The 12,003-nt window shown below is 42.2% G+C and overlaps 1 protein-coding gene across 1 annotated transcript in view; it reads right to left on the bottom strand.

The window, feature by feature from the left end:
- Positions 1–11,081, bottom strand: part of LOC109913623 (inactive rhomboid protein 2-like) — a 59,598-nt gene extending 48,517 nt beyond the window's left edge. Inside the window, exons 1-3 of the mRNA XM_048611063.1 lie at positions 10,945–11,081; positions 10,058–10,185; positions 6,138–6,333 (exon numbers count right to left, since the gene is read on the bottom strand). Coding sequence (XP_048467020.1) covers positions 6,138–6,333; positions 10,058–10,185; positions 10,945–11,055 — 435 coding nt within the window. The 5' untranslated portion in view covers positions 11,056–11,081. The remainder of the gene's footprint in view (positions 1–6,137; positions 6,334–10,057; positions 10,186–10,944) is intronic.
- Positions 11,082–12,003: the final 922 nt, after the last annotated feature.

Below are 12,003 nucleotides of genomic sequence, written 5' to 3'. Positions count from 1 at the left end.
GCCTGTACTGCGCTGTAATGTTCTATGTTCTATGTTCTATGTTCTATGTTCCTCAGGGTAGCGTCCTAGGCCCAACCACCTCCAGCTGCTTCATCAATGACCTTCCCAACATCATAAGGTCAGAAGTGGGGATGGTCGCCGATGATTACACAGTGTTCAGCACCATTCACCGTTCGCAATTCCTCAGATACTGAAGCAGACCATGTCTAAATGCAACAAGATCTGGACAATATCCAGGCTTGGGCTGACAAGTGGCAAGTGACATTCACACCACACAAATGCCAGGCTATGACCATCACCAATTAACTGTCTAATTAAATAACAGCACTCCTGCCTCACAGCATCAGGGACCTAGGCTCAATTCCAGCTTCAGGAGACTGTGTGTACATGGAGTTTGCACATTCTCCCTGTGTCTGTGTGGGTTTCCTCCTGGTGCTCCAGTTTCCTCCCACAGTCCAAAGGTGTACTGCTTCGGTGAATTGGCCATGCAATATTGTCCCATAGGGTCTAGAGATGTCTGGGCCATGTGAATTAACCATAGTTAATGTGGGGTTACAGGGATAGGATGGGGGGCTGGGACTGGGTGGGAAGATCTTAGGCGGGTTGGTGCAGGCTTAATGGGCTGAATGGCCTCTATCTGCAGTGTAAGGATTCTATGATTCTATGAAAACTGGCAAGGCAGGTGATGTGTTGCAGCTGTAGCATGTGGGGGCTGGGCAACACCAGAGAGATCCACTACAACCACAACTGCAGCGAAGTGTCTGAGGCTCAAGGAATTTCACCCCAGAGTTAATGAGCTGGAGGCCAAGGAGCTGACACAGTGGAATTCAATAACCAGAGGAAAACATTATTAAGACACCCATTCCAGGAGGCAATCACACTCCTTTGTATAGGGTTAATCTGATTTAGTTTGTGTTCGTTGATCAGCAGCTGTGACTGTGAGTGAAGAAGGTCAGGCCACTGGGAAGCTACAAGTTCAGGAGCTTCATCCCCTACCAGTTATCAAAGAGACTTGAGGTCCTTGCAGCTCATGTGGACCAGAGCAGGACCTGCCGGGGGGGGCGGGGGGAATGAAGAAACCGTCCAAGGCACAGACAGCTATCCGCACGGGGGCAGTTAGCAGGAATGTTGTGGTAGTAGGGACAGTACTGACGGGGTGAGACAATGTTCTCTGAAGCTGAGAGTGAGAGTCGAGGCAGCTGTGTATACTGCCCAGGGCTAGACGTTGGGATCTCTGTTCACAGCTGGAGAGGAACTTTTAGTTGGAAGAGTAGGATCCACTTGTTCTAGTCCAGGTAAATACCAATGTTCTGAACAGGATTAGGAAAGATGGGTGTAGCTTAAACATTAGTGTGGGAGAAATAGGTATCAATTCATGGGTCACTGGGACCAATAGTGGTGTATTGTTGGAACAGTTTTCTGTTGAACTATGGTGGACCTAGAGTTTTGTTGAGCCGTATATCCAGGGCAGTGGAAGGTTTAAATGGAATATTCAGGATGACAGATCAAATTAGGGAAGGTGTAATAATTTAAAGGAAGAGAACAAAGCAAGAGAGCAGGAAGAGACAGAATGTACATATTTAACCATGTAACAGCAGATAAAGCCAAAGTTTGCAAAGATAGTAAAAAATTCAAAACTAAAGGCTTTATATCTGAATCCACTTTGATTAATAAAGGGCTGAATTGTGTGCTTGAATAGAAATAACTTAGTACAATCTGATGGCCATCACAGAGACATGGTTGCAAGGTGATCAAGGCTGGGACCTAAATATTCAGGGGTAATTGACATTCCAGAAAGACAGAAAGCTCAGAAAAGGTGTGGGAAATGAGGTAGTTCTGTTAAGTAAGGATAACATTGGTACCATGGTAAGAGATTACCTTGGTTTTAAATATCAAGATGTAGAATTGGTTTGGCTAGGCACAAGGAATAGAAAAGTTAAGAAGTCATTTGTAGGAGCAGTTTATAAGATCCCTAACAGTAACCAGTAATCAGTAACTATAGGGTGGGGTATGTGGGAAGAAATAATGGAGATTTATGGAAATGGTGCAACTATAATCATGGGTGATTTTAATTGATTGGACAAAGCAGATTGGCAAAGGTAGCCTGGGAGTTTGAGTTCATGGAGTATTTTTGAAGCAGTTTCTCAGATCAACACATTCTAGCAATGGGACAGGATTAATTAATCAATTCATAACAAGGGAGCCAGGAGAGACCAGTGATTACAATATGATCGAATTTTGCTTAGAGTCTATGTAAGACTAGTATTTTAGTCTTAAATACAGGTATAAGGACAGAGCTGGTTAAAATCAACTGAGAAATTTGGTTAAAGGATTGGTCAGTACAGGTGTAGAGGAAGGTATTTAATGAGATATTTCAGATTTGGAAATATTATGGGTGGAAAATATAGGCCAAAAAGAATAAAATCAATGGATCAAAAGTCCAAAACAGACCTCAAGGGAAATGAAATGACTTTCTCACTGTTATTTTAGCTTCTGACAACAATATTACATTGTTGTCAACTTCAAAAAGCCTCAATTTTGTAAAGAGTCTGTTGAATATAGGTCTTGGCTTGAGTTAGAAGGTTTTCACTTTGTAGAATCTGAATGTTATCTTGTTTCCATTCACAGAGAGAAAATGGCTGAAATTATTGCTGGGTTTTGGAGTCTGAGTCCTTACAGTTGTCTTCTCTCAGTTCTGCAACAAATCTGCAACTTGAAATCAATCCAAAAGCTCTTCCCTTTTGACTTAAAATATGTCTCACAAAGTATAAAATCAAGTTTCTCTACAAAAGCCTCATGACTTTGTGTCACTAATGAGTGAATTCCACACAGTTTCACTCTTCTGTGAGTTCTAAAAACAACTAATAATTCAATTTTCCAAACATGTTAAGTGAGTTCCTTAAAAGGATCACATCAGATTAGAAATCAGAGAATGTGACTCTGGTTTTCAAAAGAGGGAGAGAGAAAACAGGAAATTAGGGACCTGCAAGTTTAATATCTGACATTAGGAAAATTCTAGAATCTCTTTATGAGGGTACAGCTGATGCTTAGAAATCAGGCAGAGTTAGCATGGTTTTATGAAAGGAGTATGGAATATGACAAATTTATAAGAGTTCTTGGAAGAAGTAACAAGGAATATAAATAAAGGGGAAGATGTTGATGCGGTATAGTTTTATTTTTGGAAGGCATTTGTTAAGATGCCATAACAAATGTTACTACATCAAATGAGATGTTGGGATGTAGGGGATAGCTTATTAACATGGATAGAGCATTAGCTACCTAACAGGAAATACAGAAGGAATAAATGTGTCTTTACAAATATTCCTACATTGAACAAGGAGCAAGAGGAGCTATTCAGCCCTTCCAGCCTGCTCTGCCATTCAACAAGATCATGACTGATCTGTTTTAATGTCAACTCTGCAGTTCTGTGTATCCCCAATAACCTTTCAACCCCGTGGTCATCACGAATCTCTGCCTGAAAAATATTTTGCAGATTTTGCATCCAGTGCCTTCTGAGGAAGAGAATTCCGAAGATACTCAAATCTCTGAGAGAACTAACATTTACCCATCTTTGCCTTAAATGGACACCCCTTTACTTTTAAGCAATAACTCCTAGTTCTAGATTTTCCCACAAGAGGAAACATTCTTTCCACATCCATCTATCAAGTCCCCTCAGGGTCTTATGAGTTTCAATTTAGTCACTACTAACTCTTATAAACTCCAGAGGATACAGGCCAAGCCTGTCTAGCCTTTCCTCACAAGACAATGCAATCATTCCAGGTACTAGTTTAGTAAACCTTCTCTAAATTGCTTCCAATGCATCAACATCCTTCTGTAAGTACACTGACTAGTTTTGCAGTCAGTATTCCAGGTATGGTCTCACCAGTGTTCTGTATAACTGAGGCATAATCTCCCTATTCTTGTATTCAATTACCCTTACAATAAAACGTTAGTCTATTAGCTTTCCTGATTCCTTGTTGTACCTGTAGACTAACCTGTAGTGATTCATACACTAGGACCGCCAGATCCCTCTGCTCCCCAGAGCTCTGCAACCTCTCACCATTTAAATAATCAGCTTCTTCTTCATTCACTCTGCCAAAAATGAAAATTTATTACTTCCCACATTATGCTCCATTTGTCAAATCTTTGGTCACTCACTGAACTTATCTATATCCCTTTCGTAAGCTCCTTATGTTCTCTTCATAGCTCACTTTCCTACCTATCTCTGTGTCATCAACAAATTTAGCTCCATACCTTCCACACCTTCAGCCTGATAACTTAAAGAAATTGAAAAGAGCTAAAGCTCCGGCATTGACCCGTATGGCCCCCTACGCCATGAGTTACACAATAACCTTCGATGTAGCACCTTATCAAATGCCTTCTAGAAATCTAAACACAATACACCCACTGGCTATCCTTTATCTACAGCACAAGTTACTTCTCCAAAGAACTCTAATAAATTTGTTAAATATGAACTGCCTTTGACAAAACCATGTTGGCTCTGCCTGATTTCCATTTAACTTCTCCAAGTGTCCTGTTGTCACTTCTTTAATAATAGCTTCCAATATTTTCTCAATGACAGATGTTGTTAACTGGCCTATAGTTTCCTGCTTTTTGCCTCCCTCCCTCCCTTTTTGTATAAAGGAGTCGTATTTGCTATTTTCCAATCTAAAGAAACATTCCCTGAATTAGTGAGTTTCAGAAAATTAAAACCAATGTGTCAAATATCCCACTAACTACTACATTTAAGACCCTAGCATCAGGATGCAACAGGATCTGGAGAGACGTCAACTCACAGTTCTAACAATATAGTCAGTACTCCTTCGTCGGGAATTATAATTTTTTTGATTTCCTCTTCTTTCAATTCCTGATTTACATGCTGGGATGTTTCTCATATTCTCTCTAGTGAAGATCAAGCAAAATACCTGTTAATTTATTTACCATCTCTTTATGCTCCATTACTAATTCCCCACACTCATTTTCTACAGGGTCAACACTTACTTCAGAAACTCTTTGTGTTTTTAAATATCTGAAGAACATTTTCCTCTCTGTTTTTATATTTTTAGCTAACTTTCTCTTGTATTCTAATTTTTCTCTTATTAATTATTTGGTAATTCTTTGTTTTTGTTTTACATATTTTATCTAATCTTCTGACCTGTAACCTACCTTTGCAGAATTTATATGCCTCTCCTTTGAGGTTGATACTATCCATGACTTTTTTAAATTTAACCACAGATGATATGTCTGTCCCTTAGAATTTTTATTGTTTGTTGGAATGTATCTATTCTGCACTGTTTGAGATGTCCCCTTAAATGTTTGCCACTGCATCTCTATTGACTTATCCAGACAACTAACTAGTGAATTGCCAGAGGGATCAGTGGTGGGGCCTCAACTATTTACAATCTATATCAGTGACTTAATGAAAGAACCAAAGTTGCTAATTTTGCTGATGAAACAAAGATAGATATGAGAATAAGTTATGAAAATCACATGAGGATCTGCAAGGGAATAAAGACAGGTTAAATGATTGGGCATGAATTTGGAGAATAATGTACAAAAAAATCAACTTATCCACTCTGGCAGAAAGAATAGAAAACTAGGAAATTATTTAAACAGAAAGAGATGGCAGAAATTCTGAGGTGCAGAGGGGTATGGGTGTCCTCGTATATGAATCACAAAGTTATTGTGCAGTTGCAGCAAGATATTAGGAAGGCAGGTGAAATGTTGGCATTTATTGCAAGGGGTTTGGAATATAAAAGGAGAGAAGTTTTGCCACATTTGTATAGAGCATTGGTGAGAGCGCATTTTGACGATGGGAGATACTGAGAGGATGTTCCCCTTGTGGGGAAGATGAGGACTATGGACTAAATAAATAAGTAATCTCCTTTTGAAGATGGCATTGAGGAGACATTTTTTCTCTCAAAGGTCAAGAGACTTTAAAAATCTCTTCCCCACTGAGTAGTGTGCAAAGCCATTGCATATTTTTTTAAAATTAGGGATAGAGAGTTTCTTGACTAACAAGAGAGTTGAAGGATATCAGTGGGTGGGGAGGAGAAGGTGGGATGTGGGGCTGAAGTCACAATCAGATCAGCATGCACTCACCTCACAACATACCAAACTCCACAAGCTGTTCTTACCTTTGGCACTTTACAGGGATCTGGTGAATCCACTGTTAAAAAAGGATCAGATTCCAGATTGGGAATTCCCATGTTCCTCTGGTACTGTGCTTTCAGCTTCCCATACCTTTGGCTACAGTGTCTCCAGCTCTTACGTTGCCAATTGTGTTGATCCAAATCACAGTCAGTTCCCAATCCGAACCACTCAGCTGTGCTCCTACAAAAGATACACAATTAATCATAACTAGATTATCAGTGAGACCACCCCTCTTTACAGTGTAGTGTGCTTGGCTCCATATTATAAAAAACATGAGGGCACAGTGTTACAACGCAGGGATAGCAAGCCAGACCATATCAGATTTGCTAACACTGGATTCACAACACAGTGAAGTTAAAACAGTTGTTGACTACATTTTCTTTTCTGAAGAAAGGTCTAAGCCCGAAATGTCAGCCTTCCTGTTCCTGTGATGCTGCTTGGCCTGCTGTGTTCATCCAGCTCTACACCTTGTTATTTCAGATTCTCCAGCATCTGCAGTTCCTACTATCTCTGTTGACTACATTAGTTATCTTCTACTAATTTATCATGGTGACAGCACTTCTTCCTGATTTTTCAGGAGCTGACAGCTAATCTGTTTTTATGTGCAGCACTGTGGCTCAGTGGTTAGCACAGCTGCCTCACAGCACCAGGGAACCGAGTTCAATTCCACCCTCGGGCAACTATCTGTGTGGCGTTTGCACATTCTCATTGTGTCTGCGTGGGTTTCCTCACACAGTCCAAAGATGTGCAGGTTAGGTGGGTTGGCCATGCTAAATTGCCCATAGTGTTCAGGGACGTGTAGGTTATAGGGGGATGGGTCTGGGTGGGATGCTCTGAGGGTCAGTGTGGACTTGTTGGGCCAAAGGGCCTGTTTCCATGCTGTAGGGATTCTATGATCTATGACCCTCAAAGTTGCTCAGTTTCTAACCAGACTTTGAGAAGAAGATATCAAACACCAAGTTTAAAATTTAAACAGAAATTAACAATTTATCATTTATACTACAACTTTAGTAGAGCAAAGCTAAACAAGGTAATCTAATTAATGTCCATGATTTAAACCCAATCTTCTTTGGTCATAATTCATAGTGGGGGACAGAGAAACGGCAGAAAAGCTTAAATTATTACCTTGTACATGTTTTTACTGAGGAAAGTACAAGAAATCCCCCAGAAGCAGAGATCCAAGTGGTTAGCCAGCATGTGGAGCAGATAGTTAATGCATTGATAATCACTTCCCAAAATTCCACAGGCTTTGGAAGGGATTCCAACAGATTGGAAGCTTGCAAATGTCATCCCACTATTTAAGAAAGGAACAAGGGAACAAACAGGGAACACCGCACCATAGCTATTCACAATATAATTTGGTACAGCACAGCGGCCCATTGGTTAGCACTACCACCTCGCAGCCCCAGGGACATGGATTTGATTCCAGCTCTGGTGACTGTCTATGTGGAGTTTGCACGTTGTCTGTATGGGTACTCTGGTCTCCTCCCATGGTTCAAAGATGTGCAGGTTAGGTGGATTAGCCATTGCAAATGCAGGGATAAGGTAGGGGATGGGTCTGGGTGGGATGGTCTTTGGAGATCCTGCTTGGACTGAATGGTTGGCTTCCACACTGTAGGAATTTATATTTTATTTTATGATATATCAATGATTTGGACATAAGAACCAATTGCAATATTTCTAAATTTGCAGATGATGCAAACGTAAACAAGAATGTGTATTATGAGGAAGATGTGAAATATTTTAAGAAAAATTTGAACAGGCTTAGTGAATTGGGCAAGAACATGGCAGGTGGCATATAATGTCGAAAAATGTGAGGAGGTTGTCCGTTCTGAGGAAGGGTCACCGGACCCAAACATTAACTCTGATTTCTCTTCATAAATGCTACCAGACCTGTTGAGCTTTTCCAGCAATGTCTGTTTTCGTTTCTCATTTACAGCATCCACAGTTCTTTCAGTTATCCACTTTGGTAAGGAAACCTGTAGAGTATTTCTTAAATGGTACAAGGTTGGAAAGTTGAGATGTACAAGAGGATCTGGATGTTCTCATCGATAAGTCACCAAAGGCTAACATGCAGGTGTAGTAAGCTATTAGGAAGGCTAATTGCTTTTAAGGTTAATAGAATGTTAGCCTTTATCACACGGGGATTTGAGTACAGCAATAGTGAAGTTTTACTTCAAGTATATAGCAGCTTGGTTAGAACACCCCTCTAGAGTACTGTATGCAGTTAGGCTTTTCTATCTCAGGAAGAATATCATTGCAATAGAGGGAGTGCAACAAAGATTCATCAGTCTTGTTCCCAGGATGGCAGAACTGTCCTATGATGAGAGCTCGGCCAACTGGGCCTGTATTCTAAGGAGGAGGAGGCTCCACAATGATGGAAGAGCCCAGCACATCAGTGCAAAAGATAAAGCTGAAGCATTCGCAGCAATCTTCAGCCAGAAGTGCCGAGTAGATGATCCATCTCGGCCTCCTCCAGTGGTCCCCCGTGTTACAGATACCAGTCTGCAGCCAATTTGATTCACTCCTCGTGATTTCAAGAAACGGTTGGAGACACTGGATACTGCAAAGGCTATGGGCCCTGACAACATTCCGGCAATAAGACTGAAGACTTGTGCTCCAGAACTTGCCGCTCCCCTAGCCAAGCTGTTCCAGTATAGTTACAACACTGGTATCTACCCGACAATGTGGAAAATAGCTCAGGTATGTCCTGTACATAAAAAGCAGGACAAATCCAACCCAGCCAATTCCCGCCCCATCAGTCTCCTCTCGATCATCAGTAAAGTGATGGAAGGTGTCAGTAACAGTGCTATCAAGCAGCACCTGCTCAGAAATAACCTGCTCAGCGACACCCAGTTTGGGTTCCGCCAGGGCCACTCAGCTCCTGACCTCATTACAGCCTTGGTTCAAACATGGACAAAAGAGCTGAATTCCAGAGGTGAGGGGAGAGTGACAGCCCTTGATATCAAGGCTGCATTCAACCCGTCAAGGAGCCCTGACAAAACTGGAATCAATGGGTATCAGGGGGCAAACGCTCCAGTAGTTGGAGTCATACCTGACACATAGGAAGATGGTTGAGGTTGTTGGAGGTCTGAGATCTAGGACCCGAGGGCACAGCTTTAGAGTAAAGGGAAGACCTTTTAGAATGGAGATAAGGAGAAACTTCTTCAGCCAGAGCATGGTGAATCTATGGAATTCACTGCACATAAGGCTGTGGAGGCCAGGTCATTGAGTATACTTAAGATGGAGATAGATAGGTTCTTGATTGTCAAAGGGATCAAGGGTTCTGGGGAGAAACGAGAGAATGGGGTTGAGAAACAGATCAGCCATGATTGAATGGTGGAGCAGACTCGATAGGCTGAATGGCCTGACTTCTGCTCCTATGTCTTATGGTCTTATGGTCTTATCTCAGCTCCAGGCCATCTCTGCAGGAGTTCCTCAAGGTAGTATCCTGGGCCCAACCATCTTCAGCTGTTTCATCAATGACCTTCCCTCCATCATAAGGTCAGAAGTGGGGGTGTTTGCAAGTGGGTACAAGGGCAGCGGATATATGGGAACACCACCCCCTTCCATCTCCCCTTCAAGCCACTCACCGTGCTGACTTGGAAATATATCGCCGTTCCTTCAGTGTCGCTGGGTCAAAATCCTGGAACCCCCTGCCTAAGGGGCATTGTGGGTCTACCTACAGCACATGGACTGCAGCGGTTCAAGAAGGCAGATCACCCCCACCTTCTCAAGGGCAACCAGAGATGGGTAATAAATGTTGTCCAACCAGTGATGCCCACGTCCTGTCAACAAATTAAAAACACTCCCTTCTCCGGGCAGATTGTGTTCTATTCTCATCCCCCTCCCTGGATAGACAGTGGCCTCCCAACTATCATTCAGTAATATGGAGGCTCATTACCTGCGGATGGTCTTTGAGATAGAGTTCTGTCGCTGGAACACTCCTGACTTTGTCACCAACATACCGTCTCGAGCTGGGTGCCTGGAATCTGGCACACTGACACTCGTGAAGAAAGCTGGTCTTGGGCTCTAGGAGAAAACTAATAGTTAACCCTCCACAATTCCAACTGGCATCAAACTATCTCAGTACAACAGTCATAGAGATCAAAGGCACTGAGTAAAACAGATAACATCCTGAACATGGGAAGGCGATGGCCTAGTGGTATTATCATTGGACTGTTAATCCAGAGACCCAGATAATGTTCCAGCGACCCGGGTTCAAATCCTGCCATGGCAGATGGTAGGAATTTGAATTCAATAAAAACACCTGGAATTAAGAGTCTAATGATGACCGTGAATCCATTGTTGATTATTGGGAAAAACACATCTGGTTCAACTACTAAGGAAGGAAACTGCCATCCTTACCTGGTCTGGCCTACATGTGACTCCAGACCCACAGCAATGTGGTTGACAATGAACTGCCCTCTGGGCAATTAGGGACGGACATTAAATGCTGCCTGGCCAGCAATGCCCTCATCCCGTGAATGAACAAAATAAAACATGGAGAGTGTTCCAGTTCTATCTGGGATCCTGATTCAGAAGAGCCATAACCCTCACATTCACTCAGTAAACCAGTTTGGCTCCCTCATGCTCCATGGAACCCACACATTGTGCCATCACCCTGTTCCCAAACAGAAAGTTTGCTAAAGGCCATGAAGAACATCTTGAATTGGATTAAGACAGGCTGAAGCTATGTTCAGTCTTGCTTCTTCACTGGGGTGTAATGTTCCATCTTGCTCTACCAATTCCACAATCATAAATGTAGAGACGAAAGGACTGAAGGAATACCTTCACTCCAGTCCTGAGCTTCTGCTGTCCTTGGGGGCAAATGGAGGGAGATGTTGGCTTCTTGCTGGGCAGGTGTTTGCCAGCAGACTCTGCATCTTGGTCCAATGACATGCTTTGCCAAACTCAGCTCAGCACCTGGAAAATAACCACCATATTGTTATGGAAGCTAATGAGGTTGAAACATCCAGTCCATGTTACACACTAGCCCTTGTACCCTCTCCAGAGGCTCCATTTCCCAACTCCTGAGGACTTACCAGTACCACCCTTCCTCATGCTCAATCATCCAAAAAGAACATGTGGAGCATTTTCAAATCTGGGGAATTACAGATACTTAGATTTTACAACTGCATCAAGGATCTTCATGAGAAATGGACAACTCAAATAATACTTGATAGTGCTGTTCAAATTCGTATTTTAAAAAAGGATATATTAGATGAGGAGAATGAGTGGAAAAAGTATTCCTGGAACATAGAGAATTCTCTCTCTGACGGGAAAGAACTGGAAAAGATTACATGGATGGGAACAACAAGTGGGAGTGACTGGAGTGGAGAATGAAGGTCACTGCATGTGGGAGCAGAGAATTTGCAGGTGATCCAATAGGATTCAGGTCTGAAACCATCATTAATTACAGTTAAAACTACGCAGTGGGAAAAGAAAAATGCTGTACTTACTGAAAATCAGAAACAAATACAGAAAATGCTGGAGAAACACTCCAGATCTCAAAAACTATGAATATTTTCAGGTCAATAATATTTAAAAAGTCTTTGACTTCAAATGTTAACTCAGTTTCTCTCTCCACAGATGATGGAGTCTGCAGTCAATATGGATTGAATCAGCCAAAGGGCCACTTCCGTGCTGCAGGACTCTCTAATTGAAAGGCCTGCCCTGCTGCTGTCCTCAGGTTACAACACATTGCGTTACACATGACCCAGTGATCACCATCTCACAGAGTCAGGCATCACTGCACAATTCTCGAGACTTCAATTCCAAATCCAAGCTGACAATCTCAGTGTGGTACTGAGGGAGTGCCGCACTGTCGGAGGGTCTGTACTGAGGGAG

This window comes from Rhincodon typus, chromosome 23, assembly GCF_021869965.1.
Source record: "Rhincodon typus isolate 14 chromosome 23, sRhiTyp1.1, whole genome shotgun sequence".
Taxonomy (NCBI): domain Eukaryota; kingdom Metazoa; phylum Chordata; class Chondrichthyes; order Orectolobiformes; family Rhincodontidae; genus Rhincodon; species Rhincodon typus.
The sequence above is the reverse complement of the archived record's forward strand: the minus strand, read 5'-3'. Positions and strand labels throughout refer to the sequence as shown.